A 20,496-nucleotide genomic window follows, 5' to 3' on the forward strand; every position below is an offset into this window, starting at 1 on the left:
AAGACAGAAAGCATATTCACCCCCCCCTGCCCCATATAATGCCCCTCACCTACCTTTGCCATCATATAACAGACTATATCCTAGCCTCCCATCCCCTAGTGACATAGATCTAGAGACTATTGCTGTTGCCTCTGCTCAGGTACCCCAGGAATGGACCTTGCCAGGACCTTCTGTAACTCCCCGATACCAGGTCACTAAACCCCCAATTATGCCCAAACCCCCGATTAAGGTTGAACCAGTAACACCTTCCTACCCCCCTACAATAACCCCACAATATAAAAGAGGGAATGAAGAAGGAGAGGAGGAGGAGGCAGCTGTACCAGAAGCTAGTATGCCATTTCTTACTGTGGGAGACCAATTAATTATTAAACCTTTGTCCCCGGGTGAATTAAGGGAAATTACCAAGGGAGCCCCAAACCCCCGTCAACATCCATCAGCTTGTATTATGTATTTAAAAAGAATGTTACAAGGACAAAACATGACACAGACAGATATAAGAATTATTATTGATGCACTTCTAGACTATGACCCTGAATCAGGTTGGGAGTGGGGTAATGTAAAGAGTATTAGTAAATTGAGTCGAGATCCAACAATTAACTATGCCCTAAACACACGTGAAGGACTTGATGAAATGTGGACAGAATTAAGTATAGAAATGCATAGAATATGGAAGGATAAAGGTCAATTGCACTAGCGTGCAAACAGAATACAAAGGAAACAGTAGTAGAATTTGTTAAGCGTTTTTATAAATGCTGGAAGGAAGAGGCTGGAATGGAATCAGGAGATGCAATGGGCTCTCTGAAGGTCCAGACTTGCATTAGTAATATGCAACCTCAGCTTTCTTTGTTGGTGAAGCAACTTGTCTCTGATTGGCCGGAGTTGACTCCAGCAGAATTCTTGAAAAGAATTCATGAAAAAGAAGGGGCAGGTTGTTTTGACATCAGGAAATTAGAAGGAAAAAATGCTGCTTTTTATCAAAAGCAGAGTTTACAACATTGTGATCCATTCCAGGCCAGGGAAAGGGATAATACAGGGAGTAATAGAATGTTTGTGAGAGGTAGAGGGAGAGCTAGAGGAAGAGCTAGAGGGAATTATACTTCAAACAGAACACATTGTTTTAACTGTGGGGAACAGGGACATTGGAAAAATGAATGCCCAAAACCCCCTAATAATTCTGGCCCCCCTTACAATCCCCGACAGTATAACAGACAGCCTTACATAGCCCCTGCACCCATGGAGGCACCCAAACACAACATACAATGGCCATAGGGGTGCCTAGAAGGTAGCACTCCAATTTTTCCAGTGGTGTCAACAAGTTATCATGAACAACCGTACTTAGTCCTAGAAGTAGAGGGAGAACCCCTACCATTTCTAGTAGACACAGGAGCTACATGCTCTGCCTTATGCTCAGATATGTATGATGGCATTACTGGAAAATCTGAACCTTCTCTAGGGATTAATGGAGTGCTGACTCAGACTCGCATCACACCGCCGCTTGAAGTTAGGGTACCCTGTACTGGCCAACAACTTTTGCACCCATTTCGTATTATAACTGGGTGTGCCCTTAACCTTTTGGGTCGTGATCTTATGGGTCCCCTTGGTTTTAAAGTAGCTGTCACTAGACAGGGTGGGTTAGACGTGAGTCTAGGGTCCACTAACCTGTGTTTTTTTAATGACATATTGACAGATGTCCCATCCTCTGTATGGGCATCTTCAAAACTTGACGTTGGTTTAGTTCAGTGTACCCCATATAAAGCCAGATTAAAACCTAATACTACTCCAGTGTTTATTAAACAATATCCATTGTCTAGAGAAAAGAAAGAAGGGATAAGACCCATGATAGAGGAATTCCTTAAACAAGGAATCCTCCGTCCAGTAGTTTCTCCCTATAATACCCCCATAAATCCGATCCCAAAGAAAGACAAGGAATATAGGTTAGTACAAGACCTAAGGGCAATTAATGAATTAGTAATCCCAATTGCCCCAATTGTCCCAGATGTTACAACCTTACTCACAGCCATTCCACATGATGCCTGTATATTTACAGTCATTGATTTAGCTAACGCATTTTTTTCAGTCCGATTGGACCCTGAGACACAGCTACTTATGGCTTTTTATTATGATGGGCGTCAGCTTACCTGGACACGCCTCCCTCAAGGCTATGTGGCCTCACCTGCGGTCTACTCGCCAGGAGGCTAATACAGTAGATACAATAAGTCTGTTAAAACACCTTGCTGCTGAAGGTCATAAAATAGCAAAACATAAGCTACAAGTAGGAGTGACAAAAGTGGATTACCTTGGTTTTGTGCTTTCCCAAGGCCACCGGTCCATTAGTCCCAAACGAATCCAAGCGATTCAACAGATCCCAAAGCCAGTTACTAGAAAGGACATGCTCACCTTTCTAGGTATGATTAATTATTGCAGACAATGGATTCCTGAGTGCTCCCATCATGATTCCATTCTAAGGCAAGCCACAAAAGGGGATAGCCCTGAACATATACAATGGACCACAGACATGACTAAATCCTACATAGCTCTGAAGACTAGCATTATTAGTGCCCCTGCTTTAGGACTACCTGATTATTGTAAACCATTTCACTTGTATGCGAGGGACAATTGTAAAACCATGGCTGCTGTCTGTGCCCAAGAGCATGGTGGAGGCAATATGCGTCCCGTAGCTTTCTTTTCCAAAGTAGTTCCAATACCGGTACAAGGGATGCCGGCGTGTCTCCGAGCATTGGCGGCTTGCGCCATGGCTGTAGAGATGGTTGAAACAATCACATTAGGCCATCCAATAGTACTACACACTAGTCACCAAGTTTTACATCTTGTAAAAAATGTCACTACCCAACACATGACTTCTCAAAGACTTTCTGGTTATGAATGTATATTACTGAATAATACAAATCTGACTATTAAATATAGTAGTGTATCCTCAGGGCCAACTCAAATACTTAGTGCCTTACTTACAGGATCACCAGACTTTCCAACAGATCATGATTGTATAGAGGTAATACACCACATTACCACACCAAGACCTGACTTGATGGATAAACCTTTTGACCATGCTGATAATGTGTTTGTTGATGGTTCTTGTTCCCGACCTAGTGATGGTATTTATAAGACAGGCTATGCCGTTGTGCAACTACCAGACATTGTTCTAGATGCAGGCCCCATTCCTTATCCTTCTGCACAAGCTGCAGAATTAATAGCACTTACAAAAGCATGTAAATTGTTTGAAAATAAATCTGTTAACATTTACACTGACTCTCGCTATGCTTTTGGGGTTGTGCACGATTTTGGTATGATATGGAAACAACGTGGTTTTGTTTCAGCAGATGGCAAGACCATCTCTCATACAGACCTGATTAATGAACTTTTAGAGGCCATACAACTCCCAAAGGATATAGCGATCATACATTGCCGTGCACATACATACAAGTCTGACCCTATTTCCTTGGGTAATGCACTTGCAGATAAAATTGCTAAAGAGGCTGCTTATGTTTCTCATACACCCAAATCCACCATCCGTATGTATGCTGTTTTAGCCCCACCTTCATGTCCTACAGACCATATGCTTCTTGAACTCCAGGGACATGCCACTCCTAGTGACATATCTTTCTGGACTACTAATGGGTTAGCTTTAGATGAGAATGGTTTGTTTTCTAAAGAGGGGAAGGTGGGCATACCGGAAAGCAGTGCACCACTCTTTATAGCACAAGCCCATGGTGTTGGACACCTAGGTATAAAACCAACAACTAACTTGTTGAAGCAATCTTTCTACATTAGAGGTATAGGTGATCATTGCAAGGCATATATTAATAGATGTGTATATTGCTTACAGACCAATGCAACCATCCCCAATAAAGCCCATCATGACCACTTACCCCCACCTATAGCCCCATTCACACATCTACAAATTGATTTTACACATATTCCAAAAACTGGCACTAAACAATTATATCTGCTTGTAATAGTTGACCAATTTTCTAAGTGGCCAGAAGCTTTTGTTACCCAGAGGGAAGATGCAAAAACAGTCGCTAAAATTTTAGCCACTGAAATAATTCCCAGATTTGGTTGTCCGCTTCAGATTAATTCTGATAACGGTCCAGCATTCATTAGTAAAATCACACATGAGTTAGTAGAATGGTTACAGATTAATTGGAACTTTCACATTCCCTACCATCCTCAAAGCTCAGGGATTGTAGAAAGAATGAATCGCAATATCAAGGAAAAACTTTTAAAGGCAACAGCAGGTACATGGGTTAAATGGCAAAAATATTTACCTGCTATTTTAGCAGAAATCAGAATGACCCCAAATAGGACAACCAGGTTGTCTCCATTTGAGGTCCTAATGGGTAGACCATTCCCAACTCCATGGGTAAAAGGCCCACTTATCATTAAAAATGGTGATTTAGATTGTATTAAGGAACAATATGTAAAACAATTGATTGATAAATTGAATGGCATCTATGGTGATGTGTCTTCCCGTTTACCTCTTCCCTCACAGGAACCAACCCATCCTTTCAAGCCTGGAGATCTGGTCTGCATTCGCCAGCTGAATAAAGCAAAGAAAGGAGGTTTCCCGTTCAGCAAGCCAGTCACTGTGATCGCTGTAACCAGGACTGCCGTACTGACTGATGATAAGGACATCTGGATACACGCTTCACGAGTGAAACTCTGTCCAAAGAGAGGAGAAGCGGGTGACAAGCTATCGGTCACCCCTCACAAAGGAGAAGTGGGTGATAAGGTATCGATCACTCCTCACAAAGACCAGGATGACCATCTCAATCATGGATCCAAGACATTTCTGCAAGATCTTCCTTTTCCTAATGGGGATATTGATATTTGTGTATATCCCAATAGTATTAATAACGGCATGTTATTATCTACTTGAAGATGCTGGACACTTTACACCTATTTGTTTTCTATTATTAACATTGTTTAACTGTTACATGTCTTGTACTTTAGGAAAGAAAATATCAGGTATGATACAAGATGCAGAAAAAGTTCAACTGCAAAATTTAATTAGAGGTAGACCCAGATAGTTTATATTGTAGGAACATTACAGATTATGTGATCACGATGTGATCAAAGAGGGGAATGATGGGTATGTATGTATGTGTATGTATGTATGTGTATATATATATATATATATATATATATGTGTATATGTGTGTATATATATATATATTATATATATTATGTTATATGGGTAATTTGAATCTCACATATTAAGCATATTGAGGGTAACTTTAAATCTAGTATCAAATGTTTATAAAGCAGCATTCCACAAGTTTCTTTCTGTATAAGTTGTAACATATGGTTCTAATATAAGTTCCTCTCTACAAATGGATATGGGCATATTCTGTTATGTGCTATAACAACATTCTTATTTCCTGTGGGCCCCTTATGCAGATGTGAAGTTAACTACGTTTTTTATATATTTCCTGTGACCTCATGTATGACGTATACATCACTATAAATTCTTTGTGTGTTCTTCAAATAAACGGGACTTTTGTGAAAACACTCAGTTGCATGTGTGTGTGATTTCAGTGGTCACCCCAGGGCCCTGAAGAAAACGTGTGCCGCACCCTTATCAGCCAGAGCAGAGCTAAGGAACAAAAGAAGTGACCCTACAATTTTAAATCTGATGACTGCAACGCATCCCCAAAAAATTGGGGCGGGGCAATGTAGGACTAATATCAATGTTGCAAGTTGAAATAAGAAGTTGATGTGAAACAGGTGAGCCAATCATGTAATCATATTATATAAGGAACCACCAAAAAAGGCCTAGTCCTTCAAGAGCAAGGATGGGTCGAGGCTCACCAATCTGCCAACAGATGCATCAGCGAATAATCCAACACTTTGACAATAACATTCCCCAAAGACAAATGGTGAGATTTTGGGCATTTCACCTTCTACACAGCACAATATAATTAAAGGATTCCAGGAATCCAGTCAAATCTCGGTGCGTAAAGGGCAAGGCCAAAAAACACTTCTGAATGCTCGGGCTATCCAATCCCTCAGACGTCACTGTCTCAAAAACTATCATGAGTCTGTAATGGAAGCGCCGGCGACTTCTCTAGGCTCAGTCTCATCTGAGATGGACAGTAGCACAGTGGAATCGTGTTTTGTGGTCCAATGAGTCAACATTTCAAATAGTTTTTGGAAAAAACAGCCATCGTGTTCTCTGGGCCAAAGAGGAAAAGGACCATCTAAGCTGTTATCAGTGTCAGGTATAAAAGCCAGCGTCTATCATGGTGTGGGTCAGTGCCCATGGCATGGGTAACTTGAACATCTGTGAGGGCACCATTAATGCAGAAAGATAGGTATATATTTTGGAGCAACATATTCTGCCATCCAGACGTTGTCTTTTCAAGGGATGTCCCTGCATTTTTCCAGCAGGACATCACCAAACCACATTCTGCTTGGATTACAAGTGCATGGTTGCGTAAGCACAGAGTGCGGGTGCTAGCATGGGCTGCCTGCAGTCCTGACCTGTCTCTGAGAATGTGTGGCACATTATGAAGCGCAAAATAAGGCAACAAATGCCCCAAACAGTTGCACTGCTGAAGACATGCATAAATGATGCTAAGCTTAACCAATTGGTGTCTTCAGTGCCCAAACGCTTAATAAGTGTTATTAAAAGAAAAGATGACATTACACAGTGGTAAACAGTTGACCGTCCCAATTTTTTGGAGTGTGTTGCAGTCATCAGATTTGAAATGAGTGTATATTTTCGAAAATACATTATATTCACAAAGAAAAACATCAAATAATGTGTTAACATTGTGTTTTCAATATAGTACAGGGTGATTTGAATTTTCAAATGACTCTTTTTGTTTGTTTTATGTGTGACTGTGTATATATGTGTGTTTATAAGTTTATATATTTATTTATGTATGTGTATAAATACATACTTAGACATGTAAACACATATACACACACAAACACACACACACACACATATATATATATATATATATATATATATATATATATATATATATATATATATATATATATATATATATATATATATATATATATATATATATATACACAGTTGTGCTAATAAGTTTACATACCCTGGCAGAATTTATGATTTCTTTGCCACTTTTCAGAGAATATGAATGATAGCACAAAAACTTTTCTTTCACTCATAGTTAGTGTTTGGCTGAAGCCATTTATTATCAATCAACTCTGTGTACTCTTTTTAAATCATAATGACAACAGAAATTACCCAAATGACCCTGATCAAAAGATTACATACCCTGGTGATTTTGGCCTGATAACATGCACACAAGTTGACACAAAGGGGGTTGAATATCTATTAAAGGTAACCATCCTCACCTGTGATCTGTTTTCTTGTAATTAGTGTGTGTGTATAAAAGGTCAATGAGTTTCTGGACTCCTGACAGACCCTTGCATCTTTCATCCAGTGTTGCACTGACAATTCTGGATACTGAGTCATGGGGAAAGCAAAAGAATTGTCAAAGGATCTGAGGGAAAAGGTAGCTGAACTGTATAAAACAGGAAAGGGGTATAAAAAGATATCCAAGGAATTGAAAATGCAAATCAGCAGTGTTCAAACTCTATTAAAGAAGTGGAAAATGAGTGGTTCTGTTGAAACCAAACCACGGTCAGGTATACCAACTAAAATTTCAGCCGCAACTGCCAGGAAAATTGTTCGGGATGCAAAGACAAACCCACAAATAACTTCAGGTGAAATACAGAACATGTGGTGTGGCTGTTTTAAGATGCACAATAAGGAGGCACTTGCAGATGGGCTGCATGGTCGAGTCGCCAGAGGAAAGACATTACTACGCAAATGCCACAAAGTATCCCGCTTATAATACGCCAAACAGCACAGAGACAAGCCTCAAACCTTCTGGCACAAAGTCATTTGGAGTGATGAGACCAAAATTGAGCTTTTTGGCCACAACCATAAATGCTACATTTGGAGAGGAGTCAACAAGGCCTATGATGAAAGGTACACCATTCATACTGTGAAACACAGAGGTGGATCACTGATGTTTTGGGGATTTGTGAGCTACAAAGGCACAGGAAATTTGGTCAAAATTGATGGCAAGATGAATGCAGTATGTTATCAAACAGAACTCCTCATTTTCCACTTCTTGATTAGAGTTTGAACACTGCTGATTTGCATTCTCAATTTCTTGGATATCTTTTATATCCCTTTCCTGTTTTATACAGTTCAACTACCTTTTTCCCACAGATCCTTTGACAATTCTTTTTCTTTCCCCATGACTCAGAATCCAGAAACGTCAGTGCAGCACTGGATGAAAGATGCAAGGGTCTGTCAGGAGTCCAGAAACTCATTGACCTTTTATACTCACACACTAATTATAAGCAAACAGATCACAGGTGAGGATGGTTACCTTTAATAGCCATTCAAACCCCTTTGTGTCAACTTGTGTGCATGTTATCAGGCCAAAATCACCAGGGTATGTAAACTTTTGATCAGGGTCATTTGGGTAGTTTCTGTTGTCATTATGATTTAAAAAGAGTAAACACAGTTGATTAATAATAAATGGCTTCAGCAAAACACTAACCATGAATGAAAGAAAAGTTTTTGTGTTATCATTCATATTCTCTGTAAAATCATAAATTCTGCCAGGGTATGTAAACTTATGAGCACAACTGTATATGTATATATATATATATATATATATATATATACCCGTATTTTCTGGTGTATAAGACGACTTTTTAACTCATGAAATTCTTCTCAAAAGTCGAGGGTCGTCTTATACGCCGGGTGTCGTCTTATAAGCCTGTATACGGCGTACTGAAACTTCAGAGACAGGCGCCCTCTAGCTGAGTCACCGTGCGTTGTATACAGTACAACACCAGTACATACAGTACAGTATACAAATAGCTAGCAGTCAAGACCCAATCATGGCTCCACCAGCAAGAAGAATGAAATATGAAGTCAGTTTAAAACTTAACCCCTTAATGACCACAATGTACCCTGTATGTCACTGGTCGTTAAGGGTTTTTTCAGGACATAATAGCACAAGTCTAGCAAGAACACGCTATTAATGCCCTCCCTCCAGCAGGATTTGTGGAATAGAGCAGTCTAAATGCTGGTGGCAAGTCCGCGCTATAAAACAATAAAGTCCCAAAAAAAGGCCAGCGACATACAGGGTACGTCGCTGGTCCTTAAGGGGTTAAAGTTGTAAACTTTGCCATGGAACATAATAATTGTGCAGCTGCAAGACAATATGGAGTAACAGAAAAGATGGTTCGGAACTGGAAAGCAAATGAAAAAGCATTAAAGAGTATGCCAAGGGGTAAGTGTACATTAAGAAGAGGTACCCCACATTGGCCAGAAGTCTAAAAACATGTTGCAGACATGGTGAATGAGCATCGCCAAAACGGTTATGTGGTGACACGAAATAAAATACGTTTGTTTGCGCTTCAGTGGGCCAAATCTAACCCAGATCACAGCAACAGATTTAAGGCCACTGTATCCTGGTGTACTAGATTCTTGGAAAGGCATAATCTGGTACTGAGGCAAAAGACGAAAATTGCACAAAAATTACCTGCAGATCTTGATGCCAAAGTAAATAGTTTCCATTGATCCGTAATACAACAGCGCAATAAACATGGCTATATGTTAAGTAGTATCGAAAATATGGATGAAACTCCAATGAATTTTTATATGGTTGGAAATAAAACTGTCCATCCAAAAGGTGAAAAAACAATTTTAATTAAAACAACAGGACATGAAAAGTCCAGTTTTACAGTGGTACTAGCATGCACAGCTGATGGCGCCAAATTGAGACCAATGATTATTTTTAAAAGAAAAACAATGCCGAAACTCAAGTTCCCTGTTGGTTGTTTTGTACATGTGAATGAAAAAGGCTGGATGGATGAAGAAGGGGTAAAGCTATGGCTTGATAATGTATGGAGCAGGCGACCAGGTGGACTTATTAAAAAATGTAGTCTACTGGTGTGGGATATGTTCAGGGCTCATTTAACTCCCAGCACCAAGCAAAGGCTGGCAATGTGTGCCTAAACAAGCCATTTACTGATTGCATTTGAGAACAGTGGAATGAGTGGATGGTTAGCAGCGAAAAGTCATTTACAAAGGGAGGAAACATGCATGCTCCACAGTTGGATGTTTTATGCAAGTTTGTCATAAAAGCCTGGAATGATATTAATGCAGAAACAGTAATCAGGTCTTTCAAGAAGTGTGGCATATCAAATTCATTAGATGGTATGGAGGACGACTACTTATGGCAAGATGAAGAGGAAGCCGAAGCTGAGACCACACCATCTGATACGGAATTAGATCCATACGATGACTGCCTTACAAATGTATCACAAGATGTCATTGATGTACTTATGATATCAGATGACGAACAGGAGGATTTGGAAGGCTTTTAAAGGGAAACTGTAATGCCAGCAAAACCTGTAAAAATAGCTTGGAGTTATGATGGGCATTGCTGACTCGCTAGGGACTTGCCCGGCACTTGCTCTCTCTCTATTGTTTACTATCTTCCTCCTATCATCATCAGTTTCAGTTTGGTTGATAGCTTAGAAAACAAACAGCATGGCAGCTCCCATGGGTTTATTGTTTTATCCTTCCTTTCAGCTTTAGAGTTAATTAGGAAAATTTTAATCCACTTGCACTGTTTTATGTTTACATGTTTAATGACAAACAGCCTTATGTTTATAAGTGAGAGTTTTCCTGCTAAGTACCTGCATGTCATAAGCATTTGAATTAAATTTACCATATTGAAATTAAATCTGATGTTTTTTAATTTTTATTTGGTGTGCTGCATTGAGAGGGGTAGTCTTATACGGCGAGTATAGCCCAAACCCTATATTTTAACAGGAAAAGTAGGGGGTCGTCTTATACGCCCAGTCGGAAAATACAGTATATAAATATATATATATATATATATATATATATATATATATATATATATATATATATATATATATATATACTTTTGTCCTTTCCAGTACATGTCCCTTTTAAACCCTTTTAAATTTTTATTTTAATATGTTTTGGATGTGATTTGTGGGGGAATAAATGTTTTAACCCTTAAAGTTTACTTTAGGTCCCAAGTAGCGCTAAATATTCTAGCACAGTTTTGGCTTTTGCTTAAGCATAACCTATAACTTTCAACTTGTAATATGAGCACTATTTAGCACGGTTCCGATATACATTGAATGAAAGTTTAGGTTGGGCTTGTAATATCAAGTTGAAAGCTAATGTTATTATTATTATTATTATTATTATTATCAGGTATTTGTAGAGCGCCAACAGATTCCGAAGCGCTGTAAACATAGTCGGTGTACAGGATAGCTTTTGTAGGGGTCAAGTGGGAAGAGGGCCCTGCCGAGAGTTTCACTGTTGTAGTCGGCTCTTATGAAGTGATCTGTAAACAGCTGGGCCCATAGGCTTACAATCTAAGGGGTTCAAGGGGAAAGCAATGGCATTAGGAAAGGTTAGTGTTGGTTGTATGCATCCCTGAATAGTAGAGTTTTTAGGGAGTGCTTGAAGCTGTTAAAACTAGGGGAGAGTCTTATGGAGCGAGGCAGGGAATTCCACAAGATGGGGGCCAGTCTGGAGAAGTCCTGTAAACGTGAATGTGAGGAAGTAACAAGAGAGGAGGAGAGGAGGAGATCCTGAGCTGATCGAAGGGGACGGGAGGGAGAGTATCTAGAGACAAGTTATGAGATGTAGGGGGGAGCAGTGCAGTTGAGAGCTTTATATGTCAGGGTGAGGATTTTATGTTTAATCCTAGAGGCAAGAGGAAGCCAGTTAAGGGATTGGCAGAGTGGTGCAGCAGATGAAGAGCAACGAGTAAGGAAGATGAGCCTGGCAGAGGCATTCATAATGGATTGTAAAGGAGCTATGCGGCAGCTAGGTAGACCAGAGAGGACGGAATTGCAGTAGTCGAGGCGGGAAAGGATGAGAGAGTGGATTAAAATCTTGGTTGTATCTTGTGTAAGGAAATGTCTAATTTTAGCAATGTTTTTAAGGTGGAAGTGGCAGGCTTTAGCCAAGGACTGGATGTGAGGAGTGAAGGAAAGATCTGAGTCAAGTGTGACCCCAAGACATCGGGCAAGCGGGGTAGGGGTAATGATGGAATTATCAACAGTTATAGAAATTTTGGGGGTGGAGACATTGGAAGAAGGGGGAAAAATAAGGAGTTCAGTTTTGGAGAGATTTAGCTTAAGGTAGTGAGAGGACATCCAAGATGAGATGTGAGAAAGACAGTTAGTGACACGGGTTAGTAAGGAAGGAGGTAGGTCTGATGCAGAGAGGTAGATTTGGGTGTCATCGGCATACAAATGGTATTGAAACCCATGGGACTTTATTAAGGAACCTAGTGACGACGTGTAGATTGAGAAGAGAAGGGGACCAAGGACAGAGCCTTGAGGTACCCCAACAGAAAGTGGTAACGGGGCAGAGGATGCTCCAGAGAAGGCTACACTAAATGTGCGGTTAGTCAGATAGGAAGAGAACCACGAGAGAGCTATATCACAGATGCCAAAGGATTGGAGGGTTTGGAGCAGAAGAGGGTGGTCAACAGTGTCAAAGGCTGCAGACAGGTCAAGGAGGATAAGCAGAGAGAAGTGGCCTTTGGCTTTTGCTGTAAGTAGGTCATTGGTAACCTTGACAATTGCTGTCTCTGTAGAGTGATGGAAATGAAATCCAGATTGCAGTGGGTCGAGAAGAGAGTTTAGTGTAAGGAAATGGGATAGACGTGCGTAAACTAGCTTTTCAAGGAGCCTTGAGGCAAGAGGGAGTAGGGAAATAGGGCGGTAATTGGAAGGGGAGGTTTGATCAAGGGAAGGTTTTTTGAGGATAGGTGTAACCAGTGCATGTTTTAGAGATGAGGGAAATATACCAGTGCTGAGGGAGAGGTTGAAAATGTGTGTGAGTATGGGGGTGAGGGTAGAAGAGAGGGAGGGGAGTAGCTGTGAGGGGATGGGGTCGAGGGGACAGGTAGTGAGGTGGGAGGACAGTATAAGGGCAGAAACTTCATCCTCATTAACAGGGGAAAAAGAGCTGCATTTTTGGATATTTGGGTTTTGGGTGATCGTGAGCTTTTGAGGGTGTGGGAGATTGGAAGTATGTTGAGAGCTGATTTCATTTCTGATTGAGTCAATTTTGTTGTTGAAGTGGCCTGCAAAATCTTGAGCTGAGAGAGAGGTTGTGTTAGGAGGTGGGGGTGGGCAGAGAAGAGTGTTGAACGTGTTGAACAGACGTTTAGGGTTAGAGGAAAGAGTAGAGATGAGATTAGAAAAGTATTGTTGCTTATAAAGATTAAGGGCAGAATAGTAGGAGTTCAGGATGAACTTGTAGTGAAGAAAGTCAGCTGAACTCCGAGATTTCCTCCAATGTTGCTCAGCAGTACGGGAGCATCTGCGTAGGTATCGTGTAAGAGGAGTATGCCAGGGCTGAGGATCAGAGTGTGGTTTCTGAGCTAAGGTTGGAGGGGCCAGAGTGTCAATGACCGATGTAAGGGTGGAATTATACTGACAGATAGATTGGTCAGGGCAGGAAAAGGAGGTGATGGATGAGAAGAGAGGTTTGAGAGAGCTAGCGAGCTGATGCAGATCTAGTGACTTAGTGCTTCTGTGAAGTTTGGTGTGAGGGGTAGAGGGAGGGGGAGTTGTAGGTAGGGAAGTGATGTTGCAAGTTAGGAGATGATGGTCAGAGAGAGGAAAAGGGGAGTTTGTTAAATTTGATAGAGTGCATCGATAGGTGAAAATCAGATCAAGGGAATGACCATCTTTGTGAGTGGGAGAGTCAGTCCATTGTGACATAATGTTAGCTCAGTCCAGAGATATTGCTTATTGAGAACCTTTATAAATATGGGCTTCCCTTTACAAAGGACAAATTGGAAAAAAGCAATCGTAGTAATAGCGTGGTTACAGTAGTCTTAACAGCAGTTTGTATGTCCCAACCTGAGCATCTTATATAAGCCAAAATTTGGGGTTTCATCACATGAGTGGTCAAGGGGCTTAGGATACATTTTTTTGTTTGATAATAAAACACACTGCACTATAGTTTTGTGTTCATGCGCACTTTCCCTTCCTTTATGGATCTTTTAGACATATTTAGACATAGAGGTGATTCATTCTGATACTCAGAAAGAGCCAGTAAACTACATAGAAGCAGACTATATCCATAACTAGAAGGAAACAGCATTTTGGTTGGAATAGTGACACCCTACTAAATTTAAATTTTAAATAAATTTAACACATTAGCCCTGTTAAAAAACATTTACACGTCTACAACTACTATTAAACTCACCTTTTAAAGTAATGTTTATACCACTAAGCCCCACGTGCAGCCCAATATCTGCATTTACTACAGCATTACTGAAGGATTTATATGTGGTTGTAGTTCTCACTGAACCTTCTTCCCAGTCGGTAGTGAAGTTAACAGCTAAAAATAATAAAAAAATTAATATGGTGAAATATAAGAAGTTGCTGCTTATCACTATTGTTTTCGCTATGAGCATAAAAAATTGTTAGTAGTACAGAGTTTGAGTTGGTTGTCTAGCAAATAATAAACCGTTATGCCCTTCATGGACACTATACAAAAAGTGTACACATTAAGTTGTTTGTTTATTTAATACACACTCAGGTTAAGCAATAAATCCCCAACTTTGAATTTTAACACCAACAAAACATAATAGATACATTAAAATACAGATTCAGGAGAAGCAAGTTCAACTTAATTTGCCTCTATAAGGCAATTTAAGGTACTGAGATCTTGTATTTGGTGCTCTACGATTTCAAAGCAGTTTCTCCAACTCACAGTGGAATTGGTGATTACAAATGTTTATCTTCTCTAGCTTGGAAATAAGCATTTCTAGACACTTTCCAGGATAGGAATTTGCAGTGACGTGCAGTCATAGGAGGCAGGTGAGGCAGCACCTCACCTGTCCTATGAGTACAATTACATTTTTTTAAATAATGTTTTAAAAAATAATATTTTTTTTTAAAAGTTTTTTATTAAATATTTTTTTTGGGTATCTTAAGGTACCAACCCCTACCCCCCACCCCCTGTGGCAAAACAGTCAGTTAACTATTTTGTTGAGGACTGATTAGATTCCATTTTCATACCATATACATATCCATATTGCGCAAAGAAGGAGAGGCTGTTAGCCATTCAGCTCCCCCTCTTGCGCAATATGGATATCTGTGAGCAAATGAGCATCTAGACACTGCCACCCAGTGGCGCTTGAGGCTTATGTCTCGTTTAGTTCGCGCGGCCCATATGCTCAATGAGGCTATGTCAGTAATCAGCTTCTGGAAGAGCAGCCCAGCCAATCAGCGCCCTCTACCAAGTTGTTTGGGCAAGAAAGAGCCGACAGACAGAGGTCCAAAGTGAGACGCCCCAGTGAGCTGCCATGTGTGGGTGAGGTGGGGTTGGCGCGGAGTAGACGGCAGCGGAGGAGGAGCAAACTAGTAAAGAAGTTCTCTGTCTCAGTCAGACATAGCCAGCCCAGCCGTTAGCCAACTAACTTCTAGTCTTGCAGACAGTCTGCCGAGCCGCACCTCCCACCGGCAGCGATGAGGACCAGACCTGGATGAGTTTGCCATCATGCCACTGCTGCCGAGGAGGTAACATACTAATATTTACCTGTATAGCCCTCTCTCTGAATATCTATATAACACCTCCTATGACTTTCTGTCCCCCACCTGCATTGTCTGTCACTTTTAAGCTGTACAGAAAACTTCTTTTATTTCTTAAAACAAATGTGCCATCTTATTAAATTATACTGAATTACAATTATTCATTTGCTCTAAATAGAGAAGCAGTCACCTGTAATACAACAGCAGTAGAAGGACAATATCAATAAGAAAAGCATATGGTGCTGCTAAAAGATGGCCCAGCACACATTTTATCAACATGGCTCAGTACAGCTTTTTTGGTTGTTTGCGGGAATTACTAAGTCTGAGGCTAAATTAAAAAAAGTAACATTAAATATAGAAATAAGGACATGAAAGGGCTGAAATATTTGCCTAAGTTTGAAATGTCTTTCTCATAGGCATAAATGTAACCAGAAGTAGCAGATTTACATTTTAGGCTGTGTTATATGATTAACTATGTAAGTTACTTTACACTAAAACTATTTACCCTAAATTGTGCACATTGTTTTGTAATAGTAATTGTTTTAATATGATTGTAGAGTATAATAATGCAGCTTTTCCTCTCCAAATTAGGACCAGCCCTACTTTGAATTGCAAAAAGAGTATTTTCTTTTGTTTCATTGTTGTTGGATTTTCATTGATATCATTGATATCATTGATTTTCATTGATATCTGAACTAGAGCATAGTTGAAATAGTCAGCTTTCTTAAAGCCAGGCACTGTGCTTTTCCTGGCAGTGCTTTGGTCATTTTGAGCTGGAAACAGGTTTTCTGACCTTATTACTGGCAGTGGTGAAATAGCTACTTAAAAATTAAGATCCCTTAAGGGAAACAAGTCATTTATAATGAACATATCATTGTAGCTCTTATTGGTCAAGAGTTGATCTTTTTAGTAAAAATACAAATTTAAATTTCTTACATTACTTGTTTTTTAAACCACTAAATGGCAGCATATTTCATCAAATGTATGAAGCAACATAACATACTTATTACTAAATGTTTTCATTTGTAGTTTGTGTTACAGCATGTATGTATCTGTGTGTTATACATGAGTATGTTTATATGCATGTATAACGAGTGTGTGTGAGAATATATGTGTAACTGTGTATCTATGTGTGTATATACAGTACAGAGTATGTTTATATGCATGTATACTGTTATATACAGTTTATATATTTGTTTTTTACTAAGTATAGCATTTTTAAAAGAGGCAGGTTGCGATACCTGGGCCAAAAGTTGAGTAAACTGTTAGTATTATAAAAATCACAATAACACATTTTACCCCAAAGCTTCCACGGTCCACCTCAAAATGTGTGGTTTCCTGTGCATATGTTTTGTGTTAGAGGGTATATGTGGATGTATGTGTTGTGTGTGCATGTAGGAGCCTTTGTGTGTGCATGAATAAGCCTTTGTGTGTGCATGTAGGAGCCTTTGTGTGTGCATGTAAGTGCCTTTGTGTGTGCACATGAATGTCTGTGAGTTCATATTTAAGTGTAGATGTTGGGAACTTGGGACTCTGTTCATGCATGTGAGTGCCTCTTGTTGCTTGTCTGTGTATTATGGTGCTTGACTTTGTATTTGTTTGTGCACACATGATGCCTGCTTGAAATTATGTGTCTTTGTCTCTGAATGCCTGTTTGTATATGTTCCTATATACACACACAACACACGTCCTATTTACATGTGCTTGTGGGTATCAGGCGTTTGTGTATGCATTATGTGTGTGCATGTGAATGTCAATAGGTGTGTGTTGTGTGTGTGTGCATGTGGATACATCTAGGTGCCTGTTTGAATGAATTTAGATGTATGTAGGTGCCTGTATGTGAATGTTTGGGGTTTCCTGTGTGTATACATGTGGATGTCCACTCATTTATATGGCACTGAGGAAGTTAAGGAATAATACAGATATAAATCAGTATTATTCTTCAATCTTTTGAGTGGCAAATATCCTTAGTGTAGAAATGTTTTCAAAGTGCACTATATACATTTTCCATATAAAATTAAAAGAAATGTGAAATAAATATGTGTCTTTACTCTTGATAAACATGGATTGATAAAACAAGAGAGAAAAATACTCAGATATTTTTCAGTTTTTACCCCTTTTATATGTAAGCCTCTGCAGACTGCCCCCTTTCAGTTCTTTTGACAGACTTGCATTTTAGCCAATTAGTGCCCTCTCATAAGTAACTTCATGGGCAGGAGCACAATGTTATCTATATGGAATACAGGAATTAACGCTTGCAAGCTATTAAAAACTGTCAAATACATTCTGATATGAGGCAGCCTTCAAGGGCTTAGGAATTGGTATATAAGCCTACTTAGTAAATTGGAAAAAAAAATTATAAGTTGCATACCCTATCTCATTCATGAACATTTAATATAGACTAGACTGTGCCTTTAAGTGAGGATCATTCAACATAATTTTAGAAGGGTTAGAAAAACACAAAACAATCAAATCAACTTCCAGATGGAAATAAATATATATATATATATATATATATATATATATATATATATATATATATATATATATATATATATATATATATATATCTCAAAATAACAAGAGTATTGCATTGAGCAATGATACTTTTTTATTGGACTAACTATACATTTATAAGATGATAATAATGCAAATCTCTGGACTAACACGGCTACTCCAATCAACGTGTATATATATATATATATATATATATATATATATATATATATGTATATATATATATATATATATATATATATATATATGTATATATATATATATATATATATATATATATATATATGTCATTGCCTCACCAGCCACTAACCCCACCGCACATCACTGGGAATTTGTGACTGCATCACATAGCACAGGAGACTCTTAGAAATACCTGCTTCTTCTGGTCTTTGTGGTTAGTGTAGCACAGACTTACCAAAGGGTAAACTGTCTTTACAAGATCCCACAATTCCTCTGTTTATACTTCTAAGCTTGTGTTCAAATGTCATTGCCGTTTTGGTGTGCATGTTTTTTTCCCCATAATGTCATGTTTTATAGCTCTTAGCTTCATGATATATCTCACCTTATGATTTACTACTAATTGATAGAATTTACTTTGAGCTACTTAAGATCAATTATACCACCCACCATGTTAGAGTAGTTTCTGCTTCCTCTGCTGTGTGTCTCTCCATAGAGTAATATGCCTTATGTTCATTCGGTTACTTTGTACTTCCATAATCTCAGATTATATTTACTTTATCCATCTCATTTATTAAATGAGAGATAAAATACAAAAACAATTGCTTTATGTTTAATCGTGAAATACTTACCAACGGTTACTGATCCAATAAAAAGGCTTATTAGAACTCGACATACCCATGATATTCTCTGTGGATAAATGAGAGTTGTCAATTATTTTACAAATTATGTATAAAATATTATTGAGTGTACTTAACATTTTGATTTATGAACATTATGGAATATGAATATTTCAGAATCACAAACAAAGTTATGTGGAACAATGTTTGCATCCTACTAGAATTTGTAAAACATGCTTTTAACCCTTTGAGTGCTAAGCTGGATTTAATATTTTTCTGATTTTTACTATATTTAACAAAAAAAATGTTTTGACTCCCCCCCAGATCATACCATTGGAAAGGTTAGGCGATTACCTTTCCAATGGTGGGTCTTGGGGGTCTGTAGCTGCTCAGATCCCTGAGATACAGGTTTCTAAGCAGCATGCCCCCTTTTCCTATACTTTGTATTGTCAATTTTAAATAAAGTTGAGCGGTGACGTCATCACCTCATTACGCATGACGTCACCACACGTAACGGGAAGCCCCGGCGATACCTGTCACTATGCAGGCCAGATCGCCGGGGTAGGAGCGGGTGGGAGCCCCCAGATCACCAAAAAGGTAGTTGAGTGCTAGCGCCAGCTCTGAGCCGTTGTTAGCACTCAAGGGGTTAAAACTAGTTTATGTTTGTAACAAGACTATAGAACTTTTATGGCCAGATTACAAATGGAGCGCTATTTAATGCTCAAGCGTTAACTGCGTTCATCAGGTTGCACTCGTATTATGAGTTGAAACTTAACTGTTTTCGTTCATGCGCTAACCCAATGAGCATAAAATGCCAAACTTACAATATTGCATGTGCATTCACGTATTTCCTCATAGAAGTCAATGGAACACACAACTTGCATGAAAACCCAATTTAATATTCTCAAGTGCGCTAACCTGACATGATAATATGAATATTTCACATTCTAATGTTCTTCACATAGAAGAGTATGTTCTATTTATTCATAAATACATATTTTTACATATTTTTACATATACCTGATGGTATGTTGGTACAATATATATCTATACCTATATATATATTATATTGCTCAGTGTGCTTAGAGGAATACTGCTACACCTTACTGACGAGGCCCAATGAAGGCCGAAACGATCGTCTGGGGTTGCTGTGTTCCTTGTTCAGAGAGGAGTTGCCTGGTATTTCGGCGCTGGACTGGCCATAATGGGCGGGGTCAGACTGATATACTACAGGAGAATTCTACTCTGTGAAAAGCATTACTGGGCTAAAAGAGTTGTACCCAGGTGGTGAATCGCCATAGAACAAGCTAACAATGATATTGAGCTGGTTGTTCGTTCCTGTGAGTGCATTTCTCTCTAGTCTCCCTATATATATATATATATATATATATATATATATATATATATATATATATATATATATATATATATATATTCGCATGATTATATACAGGTATAGATATTTACAGATATATATAAGAATATCTATTAAATTGTTTTAGAATATCTTCTGTAATGTGCAGAACATTGGAATGTGAAA

The 20,496-nt window shown here is 38.9% G+C and overlaps 1 protein-coding gene across 1 annotated transcript in view; it reads right to left on the reverse strand.

Annotated features, from left to right (window-relative positions):
• DUOXA2 (dual oxidase maturation factor 2) overlaps window positions 1-20,496 on the reverse strand; it is a 41,214-nt gene that overhangs the window by 12,425 nt on the left and 8,293 nt on the right. Inside the window, exons 2-3 of the mRNA XM_053719348.1 lie at window positions 18,969-19,026; window positions 14,312-14,446 (exon numbers count right to left, since the gene is read on the reverse strand). Coding sequence (XP_053575323.1) covers window positions 14,312-14,446; window positions 18,969-19,026 — 193 coding nt within the window. The remainder of the gene's footprint in view (window positions 1-14,311; window positions 14,447-18,968; window positions 19,027-20,496) is intronic.

Source organism: Bombina bombina, chromosome 6 (assembly GCF_027579735.1).
Source record: "Bombina bombina isolate aBomBom1 chromosome 6, aBomBom1.pri, whole genome shotgun sequence".
Classification (NCBI taxonomy): domain Eukaryota; kingdom Metazoa; phylum Chordata; class Amphibia; order Anura; family Bombinatoridae; genus Bombina; species Bombina bombina.